At 36.9% G+C, this 24,592-nt stretch overlaps 1 protein-coding gene across 5 annotated transcripts in view; it reads right to left on the reverse strand.

The window, feature by feature from the left end:
* The window catches only part of LOC110443636 (zwei Ig domain protein zig-8-like), a 189,904-nt gene that overhangs the window by 90,432 nt on the left and 74,880 nt on the right, over window positions 1-24,592 (reverse strand). Inside the window, exons 1-2 of one of the 5 annotated variants that reach the window (XM_021487973.1) lie at window positions 15,704-15,782; window positions 14,785-15,422 (exon numbers count right to left, since the gene is read on the reverse strand). In XM_021487973.1, the coding sequence (XP_021343648.1) occupies window positions 14,785-14,851 (67 nt within the window). In that variant the 5' untranslated portion in view covers window positions 14,852-15,422; window positions 15,704-15,782. Of the gene's footprint in view, window positions 1-14,784; window positions 15,680-15,703; window positions 15,783-24,592 lie in introns of those variants that run through there. The other 4 variants (XM_021487974.1, XM_021487971.1, XM_021487975.1 and 1 more) reach the window with 4 other exon arrangements.

Consider the following 24,592-nt stretch of genomic DNA (forward strand, 5'->3'; position numbering starts at 1 on the left):
TCAGAACTAATCGCCTTTCGGGATCTGCTGAATATTTTCCTTTCACCGTGCACCGGAAAAATCTAGTTTCTGAGACAGCGGTATGGATTAATAGATGATAATCAGCAAAATCGTGGCAAAAACAGTGGCTGATTGCTTTTTCATCCATGACGTCTGAGAATGATAAAGAAGGGTATGGCCATCGGGAGGGTGATTTGACAGAGAGACTAGATATATGGGGTTTTCAATCGTAAATGAACTTAACAATGATAACTAGTTCCCATTTACGTAACAAAATATGTATCTGGTACAAAGATACACACATGTGCGCTGCGTTCAACTGAAAGTGGCATGCACAAATATATTTGACACACAATATGATCAAAGACAAAACCATATGCATGTGTTTCTTTCGAAACGGATTCACAAATGTAGGTTGATGTCAAAATAAACTTATCTCGAACATTGGAATGCACCAATTCTTTTATATTTTCTCGCAGAAATAAAAACACGTTTATGTCGAACACACAAGTATATTTAATATAAAGTCTACGTAGTCTACATATGGAACTAAAGGAGAATGAACAATGTGTCAGCCACACAAGTATCATAACAGATCATCAAATATGGCCGTGACATACTTATAAAGCATTACCATAAGATAAACCGAAAACTGGATATTTGCAGTTTGCTTTGGGATATTTTCATAGGTTTCTGAAAGCAATCATGCTTTGGTTATTCCAATATCTTCTAAACTAATCTGCACGTCTCTTCCTGATGTCTGAAACCTAAATGTATCCCGACAGTGTATGCAGTGCCGGACCATCCATGCTGCACATGTGTAGGGTTTTAGCAGTTAATTTCTATATCGAGCTTGAAGCCGAAAGTGAATCGAAATCAAACGACTCAGATTTAACGCAATTCTGGAGATAAAACCAATTTTGATCATAGATGATTAGGATGCATGTCAAACTTAAACACGGATACTGTAATTCTATCGATAAAATATTTGCTTTTATTAGCATTTACATTTAAATGAGATTGATACACTAAATCATTCGGTGTATTTGTGTCCGCCAAAGGGATATCTACTATAGGTATATGTGATCATTTGATATTTGAAAAAAAAACAAAACAATTTCATAGACTAACCCGCTCTTTAGTTCAGCAAATAGAAAAAAAATGATTGTCGCTCTACATGAGAACCTCAGCGAATCAAAATAAAGGATGTGTATTAGATTAAAATATATGTGTGTGCTCAAAATGATTACATTTAGAAAGAAAAATGAGAATCTGTATTCACTTGTTCTCACTTCCCATAAACAGAACGAAAACAAAACCTATTTGAATTGCACAGTAAGTACTAATCGTAATGAAACACATAACCTCCGTGGTTCAAAAGAAGAGGATATTCTGCTGAGCTGAGTATAATACGAGGGTTGGGGTTCATGGTAATAAAACCAACAATGCATTTCCTTTCAGGGGATTTATCACTTCGCTTCTGTCATTCATTCGGTCATGTTCTCCACATTCCACTTTGTAGCTTCCATTAAAGGCTTTCAAGATATTTTGAATTGTAAGATTAAGATACTTCCGTTTGTACAATGAAACAGCTCGACCATTCTTACAAAATGTATTAGTCGTTGAAAATAAGTGACAAAACACACGTTCAAGCATCTCGAAGCAGCATTTAAAATACACTTTTTAACAGAATTTGACGTAATCGTTAAAAGCAATGTGACCATGAACGTTAGTAGAAGCAACAGAAAATCTGTCGCCTATATTAGTTCAAGATATTAGCGAGTATTGCCCAAAAGCTATTACAGTAACCAGCGATAAGATATTTTCACTAAATAGTACTTGTCTGTTTTTGACAGTATAGAAAGAAGTGTCATGATACATGTATGTTTAATTTGTAACAAACCATCAAATGTCGCCATCATTTGTCTATGGCAAAAGAATATATATAAAAGGGGGAAAATAAGTTGCAAGGTTGGGGAAATTGTGAAGTACAAATACATATAACGGGTTTCAATAAGTGTCTGAATAGATAAAACATAAACCAAAACAGAGAAGGAACATACAGAAAAATAAATTCCAAACTCACGCTCGATAAGAAAGACCCGATACAACATAAAAACAAAAAACAGAAGACAACTTGAATTTAAACTGCTGTTAAAACCATGTTCTGAGTGTCCAAAATAAATCATGTTAGTATGTAAATAGTTTTACGTCTTTGGCCCAGCTAACGGTACACGACGAATCTATTTCCATAGTTTAGCGTTATGGTTAGTGTCAGGATGTTCTAAGCTTGAAGGTATCCTCGTGACCTGTACACAACACGTATGGTTCGGTGACATACTGATATCTGTACTCTATCGAGTAACTGACGTGCAACACACAAGGAAGTCTTCGTGTGTATAATATTCGGAGAAATTAAAACCGAACCAACATTTACACCATTAAAACATGTATGCAAAAACAATTTAGGCATTTTCAAGATAGAATTACCATCAGATGAAACGGGTGAACAAAGATAAGACGAGGAAAACGGATCAATTCATTAATTAAAAGTGCTGCACAATAACTCGGTTACAGCACCTTGCAGAATGTAACTGATTCTGACAAATGAGTTTTAATTATTACTGCAAATCTGTCAGGCTGTATTGATCCTTTGAGAGTCCTGACTCGTCTGGTATCGCTCAATTACATTGACAACACCAGTGAAACTCCCAACAGTTCAAGAAGTGTACGAGACCACCAGCAACCCTGCTGATGCACCGCACGTCAACCCAGCAGCTCGCTGGTAACATAATAACTTTAATCAGCAGAGTTGTATTGTTTCGTTTTCACTTTTCTTTCTTCAAAGGCAGGTTAAATAAGACGCTTCTGTGTTTGTATACTTTTTTGTTGTGATACTTGAATGATCCTTAGTCTGCAGAGGTATATTGAATTACACAGTTTTACTAGAACGTTTATTAGACCTCCGTATACCATTTCAGGTGTAATCTATTGGGTTTTTTTTGTATAAAAATAATAGAAATGTATATTCAGCATCCTCAAGATGAACGAAATATTTAGACTTTAAGAAAAACAGAATTCCAACTGAATCCCCCACCCTCGTCGCTGGATGGTGACCAGATTACTTAATGATCTAATAATTGTAGCTAATTTCTCTATATATATGCTTACCAGCGTGACTCAGTTTGCCGATCACAAAATGGTGTACGTCACAAAATACATATATCGATTACTAAGGTGTAATATACCTACTTCGCGAAAGCATCGCATATACAGTTGTTAGCGAAGTTCAACTGCATTCAAGAGCAAAATATAACTTGTTTGAACTAAGTACACCAGGAAGAAAATATGTCAATATATTGACTTTTGTCACATGAAATATGTCATGTGAAAATGATTTAATGAAATTGAGCGAAAGGCTAAATACTTAAGGTCTAACGTCTAGGATCTGAATGTGTGAAAGATACGAGAATGTCATAGTAGACGCATTATTTCTGAAAAAGCAGACGATCGTTACAAGATGGCGAGAATGGGGTCAAGAGAAATAGCCCCGAGGACAAATAACGAACAGTCGGCACCACAGGACCAGGAGAGCAAACGGTAGCTCCTCGGGAAATATACATTTGTCAATGACTAGACAATGGAATTAACTGCGAAATTACAAAGACACACCTTTCTCCTCTGTTCTCATCCTATCTTAATCCATGTGGAATATTTCGGAAACATTTACTGTCATTTCACATACTTTTCATGTGGCACCAATGCAACTTATATCGAGTTTGAGTTTCGATTTTGTTCCCATGTATTGACGCAATGGCATATGTTGTGTTTGTGCATATACACTACGGTATGTTTTGTCCATGTGTATTGACGCTGTTGTATATTTTGTCCTTTTGTGTTGACACTGTCGTATATTTCGTTCTTTTATGTTGACGCTATGGTGCATTTTATATTCTTGTGTTGGTTCCTGATGTATTATATCTTGTCTTCGTGTAGTCATTAGACTAGTTTATCTTTGGGCATTGACGCTGATGTATATTTTGTCCTTAAACACTGAGGAATATTTTTGTTGGTCTTGCTTTACTCAGTCCTGGTAAAAAGGGCAGAGACCAAGGTTTCAAGATCTAGACATTTGTCTTAAAATTCATCTTTAGTAATACACATTAAATGTCTCGTCCTTGCGTTACAGTACGATTTACTACGGTGTACTACCTAACAGGGTAACGTAATAGTACGGAATCTATCTTTTTTCCACAAGATAATCTAAATATAATTATTGATTGATTACAAGTCTTGACTTAACCATGACCCAATTATTCATATAAATGATCCAATTAAATCTATCTATGCATCTTCAACCACATAGGTCTGGGAAGTCACAAGCATTTATCTGAAGAAGATATACAAGTAAAACGATCTTCTACAATTATGTCACCTGCATTCAGATAAAGGACCATTTATTTAGCGATCTACAGTACTTCAAGAAAAAAAATGTTATAATGTGTATTCAAAGGTTGACTTTGTAAAATGCACACCATAAATGGATTTCATACTGGAAAGTGTTTTCACACCCCAGACACATGAAGCAATGAACGGAATCCAAGTCTACTCAAGATGTCACTGGTCACACTCTCTATAGCCCGTCCGTGTGGATCTCAGCCCCAATGGCTTCAACCTTGACGCCAGTTCCAATGTAAATCACGAAGAATGTGTGGAAATTATACTTGTGAGACTAGACGATGCAACTTACATCAAAACGTGCTGGAGACACGTTGTCATGAGGTTAAAACCAGTACTAAACTAATGTTTCTCACTGTTGCCTCTGTTTCCAGAAACGACCACACTGTCGTCCAGTGTATGTAGATGCTAGGCAGTGTCGTACATGTAACCATGTCATTAACAGAGAAATTTTGAATTCCCTATGTCCTCCTGCATAAATAAGCAAGAACCAATACCCTCTCAGTCGAGAAAACCCGATCTTGGTTGTTATAGACAGGTGATCGCAAGATGCAGTTTTTAAATTTGAAATGCACCAATACATAATGACAATTACATATGAAAGAAACGTATAAGCCAAGAGGTCGTTTTACTCATAATCGTTATAGACAGGTGACCATGAGAAGCAATGACGTTTCAACTTTCCTAGAATAAATTGAAATGATAAGCCTTTATGTTTGGACGTCTTTTATAAATCTAAACGTAATACATATAAAACCATATTATAACTTAAAGAAAAAATATAGTTATATAGATCTAATATAGATGTAAAGAGTTGGTACAATATACAGATGTTTCTGTTCGTACTAGCATCATGCCCTTAATATTGAAGAAAAACCAAACAGGACATCCGAGGGTAAATTAAATCAATGAATACCTCAGATAGCTGGTTTATGAACCAGCATGTTGTGATTTCTTTTTCACTATTCATGAAGTGCCATCACAAGAAGGTCACGGAGTGTCAAACGGTGCAGCGAATGGCAAACAAGGGATGCATCAAGAGGGACATCGAAAGCGGAGTGATGTAAAGATTGGTAGAGTAGGTTGAAGAAGGATTGAAAAAACGAAGAGAAGAATAGAAAAACATTGAGAAATGTAGCGAAGTTTAGATAAAGTTAGTGAGGTGTAGAGAAAAGTAGTGAAAAGTAAGTAAAGGAAGAGAAACTTAGAGAAGGATAGACGAGGACTGACAGAGAATGACTGAGAAGCGTAGGAGGGTATACGATAATAGAATAGAGAAGGACAAAGAATGATAAAGATACGTAGAAGGGTATACGAAAATTGAGCAGAGAATAACAAAGAATGACAGGGATGCGTAAAAGGGTATACGATAATAGAGTAGAGAAGGACAAAGAATGACAGAGATGACGATAATATAGTACAGAAGGACAAAGAAGTACAGAGAAGCGGAGAAAAGTAGAAAGAAATGAAGCGTAGAGAGAAGGACAAAGAATGACAGAGAAGCGGAGAGCACGAAAGAGAAAGAAATGAAGCATAGAAAGGCAACGAAAAAGAATAAAAAAATATATCAAATAAACATGCAATGCTTGTACAAGCCTTGTTTTCCTGCACATTTCATTCGGAATATTTTGAATGTCCTTTGTTGGAACATGGCAAAGATGCTAAGAGAAGCATCAAGAAAGAAAAAATATAAACATAAAGTAAACTTCAACTCTTCTTTAGACGTGATTTGATTGTAGTTGAGCTTTATTGCACTTGTTTCTATATACTGTGTCTTGTATCACACGTTGCAAGGATTACGTAAAAGTGTGAAGTAGGTAATATATTCACGGTCTCCATGTCTCTGTAATCACATATCATAGGGGAAACATCAGGATTAACGAGTCCTCGGGGTTATCTCTGGTATTGGTTTGAAGCGTGGGAGCGTACCTAACATTTAAAACATGAACCGTGCAGAAAAAATACACCATGGCTGGTGTTTAAAAGCGATATCGTTAATTATGTCAAAGTAACTGCTTCGAACTACGACATGATCTCCCAAGGCATTCACGGGAGCTAAGGAACACATCAAGCTCTAACGCCATGAAGAATTCTACCGACGTGAATCATGCATATAGTACCACGGTAAAACAGCATGAACTTAGTTACACACTAAGGTAAAAAAAAAAAACTATTTTTTTAATTATTAAAATTTAAAACATACTATGGTTGTTCCGGGATTTCAAATTATCGTCGTCAGATAATTTAATTTCAATCATTTGTTTGACGTGTTATGAAGTACAACTTCTTTTTTCCAATTTATGACGTAATAGATATTGACACCTTAAAATGAAGACATTGCGTCGTTCGTGTTTGTACTGGAAAACGCACGTGAGACACTCACAGGTGATTGTAGCTTCAGCATTTGTAGATAGTTACAGTATACCAACAATAACTTACACTACACCGTACAACTGTTCTCCTAGGAATCATAGAAAGCATCGATGATGCTCTTAGCCAATAAGATGGAAACCAAAGTTGGTCTAAACTGCGGTCGAAGCAGAAAGGGAATGAACACCCAAATCCTCTTTTTATTAGTTTCAAAACTACTGTACTGGTTAATTGCACTTTAAATGATATCAGTGAAGTGCCACTACCAAAAGATATTAATGTCGGTATCAGGTTGACTCGGGGACTAAACATCCACCAGCAGAATATGAGTATTGGTCTGAGGCGATACTTATGAAGCCCTAGGATTATGTGATAACACTATTGCTATACAAATACCTAAACGCCCCGCGATATGAAGATATAGCCATTCAGATCTGCATCATCATATATAATGATACGATTCCTACGCAAAACCACATATTACGCTAATATCTGCAACATCAAAAAGCGGTAAAATGTAAGTCGAAGCCAACTGACCACAGGAAAGAATTTTGATCAGTTAATTAACGGTTGTGTTCAATAGTGACAAAGGTCCGGACCTTGAAATATTTATCGTCCACATGCATGAAATATTTGTCATTTGGATATCTCAACAAACATTTCGACAAGGCAATTCGTCGCATGTATAAAGATTTGTATAATCGAAATCTGGCCCTTCCTGACTAGGTTGGTCTTCATCAAATATATAGAAAATATGCTTTTGACTTGGTGTAGAATTAGCACGTATGCATTTAATACAAGGTGATACTGGCGCTATGGAAACAGTTACAAAGAGAAAGAAACGTTCGCTATCAGATCAATGATGACACTGCAAATTCAATCTAAATAAAAGAACACGTTATGTTCTAAAGAGCCGACAGTAGAAAGTATGGTTTCAGTAATAAAGAAGCAATAAACTTGCGCATAAAGAAATCGTCATTGAAGAGATTAGAACAAAGTATTAACACGACAATTATCCATTCGATGTAGCCGAATAAACAGTTGTGCATTAATCAAGATTGGGTCTGTTGAAGCCACTCGTTTGACTTCATAAACTGCTAATTTTTACTCTTTCTATATTTTCATTTATTTCGCAACTCTATACAACAGTCATCTATTTTTACACCAAAGACAGGCGGGACGTTAACATGTATCATGTTGTTTGTTTGCTCTTTCTCCCATTTTCTCAGTTTGTTTGATTAATTTGCCACTTCTGAACTAAGCATCAGCTTTCTCGGCCACAGCCCTACTCTTATTTTGATTACTTTAAAGGGTTTCTTACGTTCATGGAGACATATGGCTTTTAATGATTTTCGGGGACATATTTGTATTCTGGTAGCCAACTTCGAACGGCTCTTGAATGGCAAAATATCATGGAACATTCCAGGCTCATTCATGGAATCGAACCCAAGCCGTCTGCATGGAAGAAAGAGGCCATTTTCTTCTTTTTCAATAATGATATGTTAACCTGATGCAACCATTTCGCTAGTTCTGAAAGACAACTAAGACAACCATTTTCTTCTTTATTTACAAGGTAGTAGACTCTGCTGGTCGAGTTCTTAGTATCCGGAGGTTTTCCGTAACCCTGATAGCCACGGCAATTTCTATTAAGAAACGGCACAGAAAATTATATACATACTTTTAAGGGCTATACGCAACCCCTTCTGTTTCAACATACTTCAGACCAATTTTGATTTCCCCCGTTTTGGCCCTAAACATCACAGAGGAGATTCCTATAGAAGGTCGAAATAGGTACATGTATATGATGAAGTGCGATTCATTTTGGCCATTTTGTATCTATCACCAAATTGTAAATGTACATACTCCATACATAGTGTGAGTGCATTAGGTTTAACTTTCTACGGACTCTCTTTAACTCACACTAATCCGAACTGGGAAAAACATAAAACATTGATCTATGTATTACTATTTATGAGAACGTGGTGTGATCGACTGTCAATATACCATTATAAAGCACTATAAGATTATAAATAAAATGTAACATTGTTAATTATCGTCGGAGAGGAGTGGTTACCAGAGATAAATAATAAAACAAACAAACAAACAACAACAACATTAAAACAACTCCGAGTCATAAAGAAAACAATACATGTAACAGGAATTGAGGAGAAAACTAAAAGTAAAAAGAAAGACATCAACAAAACGGAGAAGACATCACAACAAAGAGAACGCCACCAACAACATGCGAGAGGACACCGAAACTAAAGGAAAAGTCACCAACAGAAAGCGAGAGGACACCAAAACTAAAGGACAGACAATGACAGAAAGCGAGAGGACACCAAAACAAAAGGAATGACAACGACAGAAAGCGAGAAACACCAAAACTAAAGGGAAAACCTTCTCAAAACACTGGTTTATTTAAAAAGCAAAATATAGAATGTGCAGCTATTATCTGTATACCACTTTGTGGAATGGTTAGATCAATTAGCAATCTGAAGCATAGGGTTTCATATTTAAAAAGAAAAGACAAATAGGAAATAACGTCACGGACTGACGCAGGTGATAGTTTGAGTAATGACAGAACCTGTCCCTGTTCATTCTGTGGTTTGACGATTTCAATAGAGGTAGTATAACACGTGGGAAGTTTGAAGTGATTTCATTTCACTACCACACCTGTATTAATGCCAAATGCAACTTTTCATTGTTGTAAGGTGCTCTTGCACTGCCTGACATAAATGCATACAAACGTGTCAATGGAGCTAAACAGTCAATCTGCAGTAGCTCTAACTGTATGATGAAACAGTTGTTTGTTAAATGTTTGGTTTTAAGCATGCCCGCACTTTATCGCAACCCTGACAAGATTTATCACACGTGTAAAAGTGCATTAATAAATATTGCCAGACTCCTGCGTTTAAGATGTCTGATTAAAGTCATAGGTTGTATGATGACAGACAACTACAGTTCGGCAAATGATTCCTTCATGCAATTCTTTAGTACCACCGCCTTCTAAAGATTTTTGTTCTGTTTCAACATCAAGAACGTTTTGTATTTATAATGGTTTCTTTCACATTACGTCGTTCTTCATTGCAGAGTTTAGTTTCGTTCCCGCACAGCTAAAACAAATAGCAATTTTCTAAGTTATTTTTGTGGTGCTTATTCCGTGTCATTTATGGGTTTTCTATCATGTTTTCATGTTCATACTTAAAGCTTATAGGTCCGCAAACAAACGAATATGACACGCTAAGCATGGTGCTCATTTAAACCATATTACCATTTTACAGCCATTACATGTAATTGAAGAACAAGCATTACCTGTAATTGACGAAACCCATAAAACAACGTGCTGCACGGAAACAGGCGTATACACTACCAGAAAGAACATGGTAATGTTTAGGCACTGAAAACCAATTTCTAACGGTAGAGAATAATTGGTAGCACCAACTCAAAGATGTACCCGAAATAAAATCAACCTTTACGACAAAATGCGTATCACCAACCGACTAGACAAAAGGCGCATCACCAACCGACTAGACAAAAGGCGCATCACCAACCGACTAGACAAAAGGCGCATTACCAACCGAGTATCGAATGGCAGAAAACGACTCAATGATGATGATATTTTTCAAGAAAGAAGGCTCCTATCTGGTAATTATATGACCAGTCCAGAGTTTTGGTTATTGATTTAATTTGCACCAATTAAGGCTAGTATTCAGTTGAATTGGTTATTATATGACTCTTTGCCATTTCTGTAATGAACGTCTTTATGCAAGAAACGAGTTTTGTAACGAAAGCTCAAGTAAGGGATTTATTTTCAGAACTTATATGCATTAAGCACATGTCGTAGTTCATATTATGAAAGGAAACTGCTGATTTAATTGAAAAGGATGTTTTCACATATTGAATGTACATTTACCCAAGCATTTCCTGAACGATTAACCTAAGACACCTATATATATGGGACTGCACCTTGAACATTTGGTATTAGATACAGCACGCCAAAAATGAATTACACAGCGTTATACAGCTTTGGATATATATACATCTTCCGTACAAAATTCAGCTGCAGAATCATTCTCTAAGTACGAGGTATGAACACATATTTCAAATAGTAAAAAAAATAATCTTGAAAGGGGCAGCGCATCCGTTTATATAGATCAAAACTGTGGTTGAAAATAAATAAATAAATATCTAACAATAGAGGGGTAAAAATGTACATCCGGTGTGTCGCGCTAGGTTTATCACTGACATACAATGAACAAGTAACGAATACGTAGTAGTGGTGTAGGATATGATATTAGCAACAGTTTCTAATACACACATGCACTTGTAGCAGAGGATGCTAACACTATAATATAGGTAGTTCAAGAGCCAATATGCAGGCATGGTTATCGAATATAGTTTGAAGAACGTGTAAAGTTTAGATTAGAAAATACAAATTCATATCAAATATTTGAAATGTCATCTCCCTCATTATTTAATTGATAAAAGTTATGTAATAGCAAATATTTGTTACCTAAAATATTGCAACATTAACTATCACACAGATCAGAGCGCTTTCAAATGCATCCGATATGTTCCTATCGAAAGTTCGGTGCAGTGTATGAAATGTATACATTTTTATTATTCTGACTTGCATGCTGTCGTAATCGACATATATGACATTGCGATTCATGCAGTATGCGAGAAGATGACATACTTTCTGTCAGGTTTCGGAAGGATGTCTGTAATTTATTAGATAAAATACATAACAATCTGCAATGTGAACCATCAATTTCCAGTGTAAAAATAATTGAAGTTCGTTTTATTCATTTTGATCTACTTGTGGTGGTATTGAAATAAAACGCATTTGAGACCTTACTACATGTGCGGTGTCGCATTAGATATTTACAACTTTTCATACGGGTTCTTAGAATTCCCAGGGAACTGATGGAAATTTATCATCATCACAGAATCAGTTCCAAACATTGCAAGCATATCGTTTAATAAAGTATGCTATCTAAAATACATTAATATAGACAAACCCTATATTTTCATTACAAGGAAAAGTATTTTTTCTAATAATCATGGGAAAAAAATAAGAAGGAATGTGAAAAGAAATTTAATGTTAGCATTTAAATTGTTAATTACTTTTGATGTACGTTTCTTAAATGTTAATTTAAATTATTTGCATTCATCGTTTGATAATCGCAGTAAGTTATAAAATAGTGTTACACCACTTAGCAATATTTAAGATATGACGATGATAGTTCACGTAAATATAATTTATCTGTCACACAAATGGATGACCTCCGACATAGCACTTATTTACCAAGCAATTGAATTCTAACCTCCTTGTTTCCCTTGTGAACATATTTTAATAACCTGTCTTGCCATCCTTTGAAGCATATGATGTGGGGAAGTGATATGGGGAAGTCATCAATCTAGTCATAAGTTTTATGTAAGACATTAAATATAGTTCAATGGAGATGAACAAATAATTAACAATGTCCTAGATTGAAAGAAGCTTTTGTTTTTTTGTCCAGAAGTATATATTTTCCATATATCGCCTACAGCGATGAATGTTAAGACACCACCAAATATTAATACAATGTCTATCAAAGCAAATCATCTGTCGACGCGTTATAAATTATTGCATTCTTTAAAGTACAACCAACTTGAAGTATGTCAATACTTATTATTTAAATAACAACATAATTTTTGCAAATACACATCTACGTATGCATTAATTATCTAAGTGAAATACCATTGATCCCATCCTGAAATATTTTATAGCTATAAGATAAACTTGTTATATTTGTCCTAATCACAATAGATATCAACAGTAGCATTGACATGAATGAATCCATGTAAAATGCGTTAATAATACCTAGCAATTGTTTCGAACAGAAGCTGTATTTTACACATAATCAATTGTTATAAAGCGTTTACCTCACTTCACTGTAAAAGCAGGAAGTAAAGACGATAATTTATTTAGAGTTCAGCACTTTCGGAACAAAACTGTACAGTTTGAAGAGAAGTCGTTGTTTGTTTATGTAGGACATACATAACCTAATACTGAGCACTCGTTTATCCTACGGTAACAGAAAAGAGTGCTATTCATATGTCATCTTTATTAAATTGTTCAGAACTTCTGGATATGAATAATACTCGTTCTGGATAATCGCCCATACTGAAAATCTGGCAAGATATCATATGCAGACAAGATAATGTTACCAGATTTTTTCGCCATAAAACGTGGAACTTTAATTTGAATTTCCCTTTATCGTACCGTGTATGAAACGAAGACAAATGTCCATACATACAGTCCGGCGTAGCGAGTGTATGGACAAGCAATCAAACGTACACGTTAGGGAGGAATGTAACACCATATTTAATAGTTGAACAGGCTTATCACTTAATCATGATCCACCTTTATATCAAAATATAGGTTTTAACCTAACCACAATCATATCAACTTAACCATACATTTTGTATAACTAGCCATACAATATACCAAAATCATACGTCCTTTATAACAGATCATACATATTTTAAACTAACCATACATTCTTTATAACAAGTCAGTCTGTAAAAAAATAAAAATCTTTATATTACAACTATCCAAATCTACTGCAGGATAATGGGTCTACCATATGTCAAATATAGGGCAACTAGCAGAAAAGAAAAACAAACCTCTTACGACATCACAACTTTTGTTCTAGAAACAAATACCATTAACGAACCACTAAATGCGCATTCCGTGGCCAAATACCGCAAGGAACATACTTCCACGTGCGCGCAATGGCCATACAATAAAAATCAACAACTTCATACGTACCAGACGCGTGCTCAAACGTCGCGGGGGGTACATCAGTTAATGACTGAGTTTGAATTACGATATATTTACATGTAAGTATGGAAATAATGATAATTATTCACAGTGTGAACAAGAAATTATTTGTGAAATTGATATATATATATATATAATCTATTTACATAGGTCTTATAAGTAATAACGACAGTATGATCCAATATTGGAACAGATAAAACAACTGTTGGTTAGGTGCGTATTACTTAAAAAGATATATGGGCAGAGATGTAATATTGACAGCACTGTCGTTATTACTTCTTTGCCCATATATTATCTATTTATACATATGTATTGCAGAATAACTTCAACACTCTTGTACCAAAAACAATAGCAAAAGTTACAACAAATTTAGATTAGAGTTATTATGATTTTAAATACCTGTCATGAGCTGTAGTAACTATCAGACGAGAATAAAACCATCCTTCTGATATGATTTGTTCAATGAATCATCTATTAATTACCCTAAATATACCTTACTCTAATGTTTGAACATCATTATATACAATTAACTCCTAGCCTATATGAAATCTCTTCATTTTATAACAAATAGGCAATCTGTGTTCTCTAAAGGGCCTTAACGGCCAAGGTGCCTGTTCAAATCAAAGCACAGGTCGAACAACTCTACCGACATATCATAAAATTGATCTAAATTTTGTACATATAAATAACCTAGGACTAATCAAGTACCACCCCTCTCTATTTGAGACAGAACTCAACCCTATAAAGAAAAGGTTTGCCGATTGTTTTCAAAACGTTTAGAATTGATTACCAATTAAGAGCAAATTGTTTGTTGGAACTAAACATGGCACCTTTTTTCAGGAAAATGAGTATGGTACAGAAAATGTAATTTCAGATGAAATTAACACTATCACGCGTTACTGTAACTTTTGGATGTATGACCATTTTTTGTTGTTGTGCTGGAAACAATAACGTGCTCTTTGAACGATTTAAAATTAACACCATCAACCAAATAACAAAAACTAACCCCTTTTAAAAATAAAATGAAAAACTAAAATAGAAATTAAAATTTTAAATTCAACTTGCCATCGTGTTGATGAAATTGATTATTAATGACTTAAGCTAACTAATTACAATACGTGTCTTACCTGTGATCAGAAGGACGAATAGTATGAGAACCACTGTGGACAGTAGTCTCCACGTGGAATCGCTCATATTTGTCGCAACAACAGAAATATAATCCACGGTGAATCCATGTAGAATATAAAAGGGTCCTGATAAACACTTGTACTCCCTACATTTCACTGGTTGTTCTCACAAAACACCAGCTTATTTCAACAGATAAATACTCCTGTAAATTAATGAATGGCGAGGACACACAAATGAACTACGAACACTGAAGCCTCCTCTTCAAGTATGTTTAGACATCCAATGGCTGATAGAGCTACTACAGCGGCCAAACCGCAAAATAAATCTCAATGTCATTCATTCATTTTTTTTCCATACGTGATTTTGTAAAGGAATAATGACTAACCACTTTTCACCCATAAATAGGGAAATTGACCGTAACACACAATAATAAACACAATCTTCCTTCTCAGTACACACAGCGACGTGAACTAAAATCGAATCCTTGTTTTCCTTTAGTAGTTAATAGTTGTGCTGTCATCGTCGCTATGGGTCTCGTTGAAGCGATGATTCGTTGACCATATCGTCTGATATCCTACTAGTCGTCTAGTGTATATGGATGCTCCGACACAGGCCGTGTCATTCGTCTACACAGGCTCTGAAAGATTCAAACACGACAGACCATGATCATACTGGCAAGGTAAATCCTTTATCACACTGTTAAAGGTAACATAACTATGCGTTAGCAGCAGAGAGCTCGGTCGCTAACGTTAGCCTGACAGTAAGGACATGGTTGAAATAGCACAGGGGAGGCGATTGAGCGCACGGTAGCTTTTACTTGTGGCGGAGCAGTCTCTGCGTATGCATGTAGACGATCGCCAGGCCTAATCTACCAACATTACTATACGCAGCTAGTATAGCGGACCACCACACACTTACCGCTGCATGCTCCGCACAGAGGGCAGGGCTATACTAGAGAGTACCAGTGAGTGACTGTATACTTGTTTGACAGGAGCGCCTCAAGCTGAGGCCTATACTTGTACTGGTGTAACATATCACTGTGAAAATCCCAATACTGGTTAAAACACTAACCGCTGAAAGATCGACGTGAAACCAGTCATAATAGATTAAGTCGAGACTGATATCCTTGTTCCCGCGCCCCTCAACTTCCCTGTGGCCCTTTGAGTCAATTTTGAAATCACAAGATGGCAAGTAGTTTGTTTTACCAATTATTTCATTATTTAAATCCACTGACTACAGGTCATTTTTTATAAATTCACTAATCTACATGCGGATGTAGCCTTCAAATATGAAAACATTATTTACCTACATATCTACTCAGTGGCATACCTCGTATATCTGCTCCGATAAGGTGCGTGCATGGTGTTACAGACAAACGTACGCTGCGAGAGAGTAAATGCATGTCACTCATTGTTTGTGATGAAACTCTGGGTATTATAATAACAACCAGGCCTACATATAGGGGCCGGAAACATAGGTTATAAAAGAGCTGATCGGAGGAAGGATAGAAGTTGATTCTTGTACAATACTTGACCAAGAAAGAGCTGTATACCTAACATGAATGTAGAGACACATGTATTTTGTCAACTACCCATAATGGCTTAGAGAGGCAATACCCAGAAGGGAAAGGCAAAGCGTCGAAGGTAGAGGGGTGCAATTCATTGAAAAAAATGGGTCATATATTACCTAACAAATATTCTGACACAGAGAAAGAATGGAAAGGCGAAACATTGACCATAGAACAGAGCAATTTATAGAAAGGATGGGGTCATACCTAACAATCGTTGGACACATGGGGGGGGGGGGGGGGGGGGGGCAGTATCTAGAAAGATTGGTGTGATACCTACGAAAGCGGCAAACGTACACACAGAGTTGGTCACAAAGAGGAAAGAGAGGAGGCGTAGGACGTAGCGGGGCACGAAACATAGAACGGAAGGATGATACCTATAGAAACGAGCAGTCAGACATACAGGGTAATACCTAGAAGGCAGGGGTGTACCAAAGGGTCGGACGTAAAATGGGAAAGAACAAGAAAGAAGTGATGACGAGTTTTACTGCATGATACCTAGAGAGCAGGGGTGTACCAAAGGGTCGGACGTAAAATGGGTAAGAACAAGAAAGAAGTGATGACGAGTTTTACTGCATGATACCTAGAGAGCAGAGGTGGACCAAAGTGTCGGACGTAGAATAGGTTACAACAAGAATAAAGGGGTGAAGAGTTTTACTGCATGATACCTACAGAGCAGAGGTGGACCAAAGTGTCGGACGTAGAATTGGTTACAACAAGAATAAAGGGGTGAAGAGTTTTACTGCATGATACCTACAGAGCAGAGATGTACCAAAGTGTAGGACGTAGAATGGGTTATAACAAGAATAAAGAAGTGAAGAGCTTTACTGCATGATACCTACAGAGCAGAGGCGTACCAAAGTGTCGGACGTAGAATTGGTTACAACAAGAATAAAGGGGTGAAGAGTTTTACTGCATGATACCTACAGAGCAGAGATGTACCAAAGTGTAGGACGTAGAATGGGTTACAACAAGGATAAAGAGGTGAAGAGTTTGACTGCATGATACCTACAGAGCAGAGGTGTACCAAAGTGTCGGACGTAAAATGGGTAAGAACAAGAAAGAAGTGATGACGAGTTTTACTGCATGATACCTAGAGAGCAGAGGTGGACCAAAGTGTCGGACGAAATGAATGGGCTACAACTAGAAAGAAGAGATGAGGAGTTTGACTTAGAGGAACACGATACCTAGAATAAAGTGAAATGTTTGAAGGAGGGTGGGGTGGTGGAGGGTTGCTACATAGAAGACAGGAATGATATCTATCCATGTGTTACAAAATAGTTGATGATTCCTAGAAGGGAAAGGCGATACCGAAGTGTTGCCCGGGGCGTACATGGTTTTGAACGTAAAGGATCATATACTTGGACAGGATGGGAGATACCTGACGAAAAGCTGGATGTATAGTGGGCTATACCATACCTTTTATCGCTTATGTCTCTGTATCTTGCTTATATAAATAACAATATGCATAACATCGGTATATCTTTCCACGGTAGTAAAGTCATCACTATTAAGCGTAAGACTACGCTGAAATGACAAGTGTAGTCAGATTAACTTTGACTAAAAGATGATGTCTTTTCATTGTTTTCGTTTTTGTTTGTTTGTATCACAAAAATCACAAGCATGTTTAAAAATATAAGAAAGTGGAAAGATTTAACGCAAAGCTTTTCAACTGAGCAATTTGTATTTTACACTTACTCTGTCAAATAAGTTCATGCCCGGTCTTTAAACCCGGCAACTACCTAGGAAATGTCACTGTGAAATACAACTCTATTTTCTCTTATTTCTATCAAGAAGATACGTATTCGACTTCAATTTTGTTTCGTGGCTATAGATTTACAAATTAGTTCGTGGAGACAAGTTTTCATTGTCTTTCGGTACATTGAAACCTACGTCAGTCAAAGTGTTAATATATAATTTAATGATATTCTTGCTAACAGTGCAACCCCGAAAATTGCACAAGAGATGTCCTGGTTTACAGTAAGGCAAATCAATAGCAGCATACGATGGTGGTTAAGATAAATGACTAGAATGTGTTAATTCTCTAATCACACTGTGTCAGAAAGATAGGATAATAAAAAGCGGATGTCACAGAAAGAAAAACCTCATCACGCCCATGTTATCAAGGTACAAGCGTTAGTTATTTATGCTTTCCCTCAATTTCATCCTAATCAGCGTGAACAAAAATGCCGTTCATTCCGATAGACAAAAGGCTGTCGAACGTGTCACGTGTACCTTTTATAGCTTACAGATAGATATTCACGCATTTGACAGATCTTATGCAACATGCTCTAAGCGTGCACGATACATAGAATATCAGTGCGTTTTAAAGTAATTTAATTATTTCTATTGTTCTACATGCATACACGCATGACTTCATACCAGACAAGACGAATGTACTTCTAGATAAAATGATCCCATTTAATACGGCTCTATGTTTACGATATCAAGATAAATTATTGCGTGTGCGCGTGCACATTCACGCAAATAATTATGAATAAATCACGACATTGTTAGTTTGAATTTTATTTGCACCTGGTGGGATAATGTTTTTGGTGACACGGTTTTTCGATTTAGGTATATATTGATTTGATATAACATAACTGAAAATGTATTGAACAGGCTAACAGATACTAATCTCACCACGTGAGATGTATTAGCGTGCTCCGGCTATTTTGGTATACTACAGCGAAGAGGTACCTTTAGAGTTTTCCGGTCACTTTCAGCGTTAAAACAAAACTACCCATAAAAGTGTTATCGGCAAGGGAAACAACTGCGTATTACTGCGTGGCATTGTTTTGATAAAAACAGTCTGTTCCATTTACTTAAGTACACTTATTGAAGTAAGTCATTCATCTTACATTACCTGTAGTTGTGATGTCGAACAAACTATCTTTATTTAAACATGATCTATTTCACAACAATAAGGAAATAATGTTTTCATAGTAATCATTCTTGTCCGGATGGAAGCGCAGGGAGAGTAAATGTGAGAGGAAACCGGAGTACCCGAAGAAAACTAACGTGGTCGGCAGGTGAAACCATACCTGTCGAGGTGTCGAACTCCGGCCGTCTTAGAGAAAGGCAAATGCGTTATCAACTGCAACTTTTAAGCACCCTTAGATTATTTAAATCACATCTGTCATAACTGTCTTGGGTGATCACTTGTTTGGCAGGCATAGTTGTTTCTGTGGTGAGTGTTTTTATATTCGCAATATCACACGTTTTGTACACCTTAAATAAAATGTCTCCCTAATTCGAAAGAGAGTAGAATCCTCACAAACAGGCCGAATCAATAGCTTTGGAGACACAAATATTGGCGTATATTAGGTGTTTTGCAGTATAAAAATACTGGGCTTTGAAGTAAGAATTTAACAATTAAATTGATACTTATTTCAAAATATATATCGATATTATATCCTGTATTAAATTTTTCAACAGGAGAATTTTTATAGTGACACGGTATATTGGAGAACGTCACGAGTCCTACTGGACAAACAAAACAGTTGTATGTATGTTAGATTAGGGTAAACACTTGAGATATATACAACATTGTTTGAGCCACTTTAACAAGCACGAGATACAGTTTATATACAACGTGAGATGTGTGGTTATGTACGTAAGTGATTAGTCCTCCCTGACCTACGTTACACACACCCTTAACAGCCATTCAAATAGTTCATCATGAATATCATTTGAATTTCACTGAACTTTATAACGACGACATGAAATTAATTACCCTCATTGAATAATTCTTTCATTCTAGTCAAAACTAATGCCATTATATATTTAGTAATCTTTGAGTTTATCTTCTTCATACGTTAACAGATGGTGTGTGTTTTCTTTTGTTTGGAATGAAGGCACACTGTTCGCTGTTACACCCAATGACGTCTCTATCGACTTAATCATTAATTATTATATACATAATTCTAAAGACAGTTAACCTTATTAGGTTTGATTGCCTCACAATGAATAGAACGTGAAACATGTCAAATAAAATGGCATATACCATGTACATATACCTGATTCAGATAGGGTAGGGTATAATGCTGAAATGATATTTGTCTTGTGCTATATGAGATTTAAAGTCTATTTGAAAAAAAAGTAATCCAACCTGACTTCATTTAAAATAAGTCTTCTACTATTTTGTTGGATCATATGCACATACAGACCCTTGTTAAATAACAATTTCATTTAATTGGGGAGAAAAAATCCCCTTTTAACCTAACGGCTATCATTACAGTCTTATAACACTGATTTGTCATTAATATGCCTTGCGGTTTTGTTGTCAGTAACTTGATCCTTCCTTTGGGAGCCTCAATTACTTTTGACCTATATTTACATATCGAATGTCGTCGTGGAAGCAAAAGACGCTTACCATTCCGGAACACTTGGCCTTATTCCCCTTGTACTGTTTCGTTGCTTGCCATGTACATATTTCCTTTGCTCATACTTTGCCCTAGTTTGTTAATTTAGAGTTCTAATTCCATTTTTGTTTACGGCTGGATATTCTCTTGCTTGTTTTTATATGATCAAATTGTTGTTATCAAAATATAAAATTTATTTAATCTGGTGACTGCCAATCATATTATCTTATCTTATAAATGTACAACAGAATATCATGATGAAAGTTTGATAGGGTTCGCCTTTGGCTAAGATCTACATGTAGTTTGACTCTAACATCGGTTAAGAACTAGGAAATAATTTCATCCGCACGGAACTAGAAAATTCTCATCATCGGCTATAAACTAGGAAATCATTTTATCGGCAAGAAAAAAAAAGAAAATCATTTCACTCGCTAGAAACTTGGAAATCATTTCACCGGCTAGAATATAGAAAATCATTTCATTGGCCAGGAATTCAAAAATCTTCATTTTCGGCTAGAAACTAGAAAAAAACATTTCATCGGCTAGAAACTAGAAAATAATTTCATCGGCTAGAAACTAGAAAATAATTTCGTCGGCTCATAATCGGCTAGAATCTAGAAAATCATTTCATCGGCAAGGAACTGCAAACCGGGAACGCAAGCGTCAATTCCCTTTTAATAGTCAATTCTTATCGAATATCTGCTAGGAGCAAGTCAAACTTCATTACCGGTTAAGAGATCGTCGAATCTTACTATATGCCATGAGGGCGTCAATCCTCATCAATGCTTGAAACCAGTCAACCTTCAACGTGGGATAGGAGAGCGTCATTTCTCATAATTAACCAGTCAACCCTCATATTAAACGGCTAGGAGTTAGTTAAACCTCAACGTGGGATAGGAGAGCGTCAATTCCCATTTATAGATAACCCGACAGTCCTCATATGAAATGGCTAGGAGTTAGTTAAACCTCAACGTGGGATAGGAGAGCGTCATTTCCTATATACCAGACATTCCTCATAGAAAACGGTTAGGAGTTAGTTAAACCTCAACGTGTGATATGAGAGCGTCATTTCTCATTATTAACCAGATGGTCCTCATATAAAACGGCTAGGAGTTAGTTAAACCTCAACGTGGGATAGGAGAGCGTCATTTCTTATAATTAACCAGACATTCCTCATAGAAAACGGCTAGGAGTTAGTTAAACCTCAACGTGGGATAGGAGAGCGTCATTTCTCATGATTAACCAGACATTCCTCATAGAAAACGGCTAGGAGTTAGTTAAACCTCAACGTGGGATAGGAGAGCGTCATTTCTCATGATTAACCAGACATTCCTCATAGAAAACGGCTAGGAGTTAGTTAAACCTCAACGTGGGATAGGAGAGCGTCATTTCTCATGATTAACCAGACATTCCTCATAGAAAACGGCTAGGAGTTAGTTAAACCTCAACGTGGGATAGGAGAGCGTCATTTCTCATGATTAACCAGACATTCCTCATAGAAAACGGCTAGGAGTTAGTTAAACCTCAACGTGGGATAGGAGAGCGTCATTTCTCATGATTAACCAGACATTCCTCATAGAAAACGGCTAGGAGTTAGTTAAACCTCAACGTGGGATAGGAGAGCGTCATTTCTCATGATTAACCAGACATTCCTCATAGAAAACGGCTAGGAGTTAGTTAAACCTCAACGTGGGATAGGAGAGCGTCATTTCTCATGATTAACCAGACATTCCTCATAGAAAACGGCTAGGAGTTAGTTAAACCTCAACGTGGGATAGGAGAGCGTCATTTCTCATGATTAACCAGACATTCCTCATAGAAAACGGCTAGGAGTTAGTTAAACCTCAACGTGGGATAGGAGAGCGTCATTTCTCATGATTAACCAGACATTCCTCATAGAAAACGGCTAGGAGTTAGTTAAACCTCAACGTGGGATAGGAGAGCGTCATTTCTCATGATTAACCAGACATTCCTCATAGAAAACGGCTAGGAGTTAGTTAAACCTCAACGTGGGATAGGAGAGCGTCATTTCTCATGATTAACCAGACATTCCTCATAGAAAACGGCTAGGAGTTAGTTAAACCTCAACGTGGGATAGGAGAGCGTCATTTCTCATGATTAACCAGACATTCCTCATAGAAAACGGCTAGGAGTTAGTTAAACCTCAACGTGGGATAGGAGAGCGTCATTTCTCATGATTAACCAGACATTCCTCATAGAAAACGGCTAGGAGTTAGTTAAACCTCAACGTGGGATAGGAGAGCGTCATTTCTCATGATTAACCAGACATTCCTCATAGAAAACGGCTAGGAGTTAGTTAAACCTCAACGTGGGATAGGAGAGCGTCATTTCTCATGATTAACCAGACATTCCTCATAGAAAACGGCTAGGAGTTAGTTAAACCTCAACGTGGGATAGGAGAGCGTCATTTCTCATGATTAACCAGACATTCCTCATAGAAAACGGCTAGGAGTTAGTTAAACCTCAACGTGGGATAGGAGAGCGTCATTTCTCATGATTAACCAGACATTCCTCATAGAAAACGGCTAGGAGTTAGTTAAACCTCAACGTGGGATAGGAGAGCGTCATTTCTCATGATTAACCAGACATTCCTCATAGAAAACGGCTAGGAGTTAGTTAAACCTCAACGTGGGATAGGAGAGCGTCATTTCTCATGATTAACCAGACATTCCTCATAGAAAACGGCTAGGAGTTAGTTAAACCTCAACGTGGGATAGGAGAGCGTCATTTCTCATGATTAACCAGACATTCCTCATAGAAAACGGCTAGGAGTTAGTTAAACCTCAACGTGGGATAGGAGAGCGTCATTTCTCATGATTAACCAGACATTCCTCATAGAAAACGGCTAGGAGTTAGTTAAACCTCAACGTGGGATAGGAGAGCGTCATTTCTCATGATTAACCAGACATTCCTCATAGAAAACGGCTAGGAGTTAGTTAAACCTCAACGTGGGATAGGAGAGCGTCATTTCTCATGATTAACCAGACATTCCTCATAGAAAACGGCTAGGAGTTAGTTAAACCTCAACGTGGGATAGGAGAGCGTCATTTCTCATGATTAACCAGACATTCCTCATAGAAAACGGCTAGGAGTTAGTTAAACCTCAACGTGGGATAGGAGAGCGTCATTTCTCATGATTAACCAGACATTCCTCATAGAAAACGGCTAGGAGTTAGTTAAACCTCAACGTGGGATAGGAGAGCGTCATTTCTCATGATTAACCAGACATTCCTCATAGAAAACGGCTAGGAGTTAGTTAAACCTCAACGTGGGATAGGAGAGCGTCATTTCTCATGATTAACCAGACATTCCTCATAGAAAACGGCTAGGAGTTAGTTAAACCTCAACGTGGGATAGGAGAGCGTCATTTCTCATGATTAACCAGACATTCCTCATAGAAAACGGCTAGGAGTTAGTTAAACCTCAACGTGGGATAGGAGAGCGTCATTTCTCATGATTAACCAGACATTCCTCATAGAAAACGGCTAGGAGTTAGTTAAACCTCAACGTGGGATAGGAGAGCGTCATTTCTCATGATTAACCAGACATTCCTCATAGAAAACGGCTAGGAGTTAGTTAAACCTCAACGTGGGATAGGAGAGCGTCATTTCTCATGATTAACCAGACATTCCTCATAGAAAACGGCTAGGAGTTAGTTAAACCTCAACGTGGGATAGGAGAGCGTCATTTCTCATGATTAACCAGACATTCCTCATAGAAAACGGCTAGGAGTTAGTTAAACCTCAACGTGGGATAGGAGAGCGTCATTTCTCATGATTAACCAGACATTCCTCATAGAAAACGGCTAGGAGTTAGTTAAACCTCAACGTGGGATAGGAGAGCGTCATTTCTCAT

The sequence above is a fragment of the Mizuhopecten yessoensis genome, unplaced genomic scaffold, assembly GCF_002113885.1.
Source record: "Mizuhopecten yessoensis strain PY_sf001 unplaced genomic scaffold, ASM211388v2 scaffold716355, whole genome shotgun sequence".
NCBI classification, from domain to species: Eukaryota; Metazoa; Mollusca; class Bivalvia; order Pectinida; family Pectinidae; genus Mizuhopecten; species Mizuhopecten yessoensis.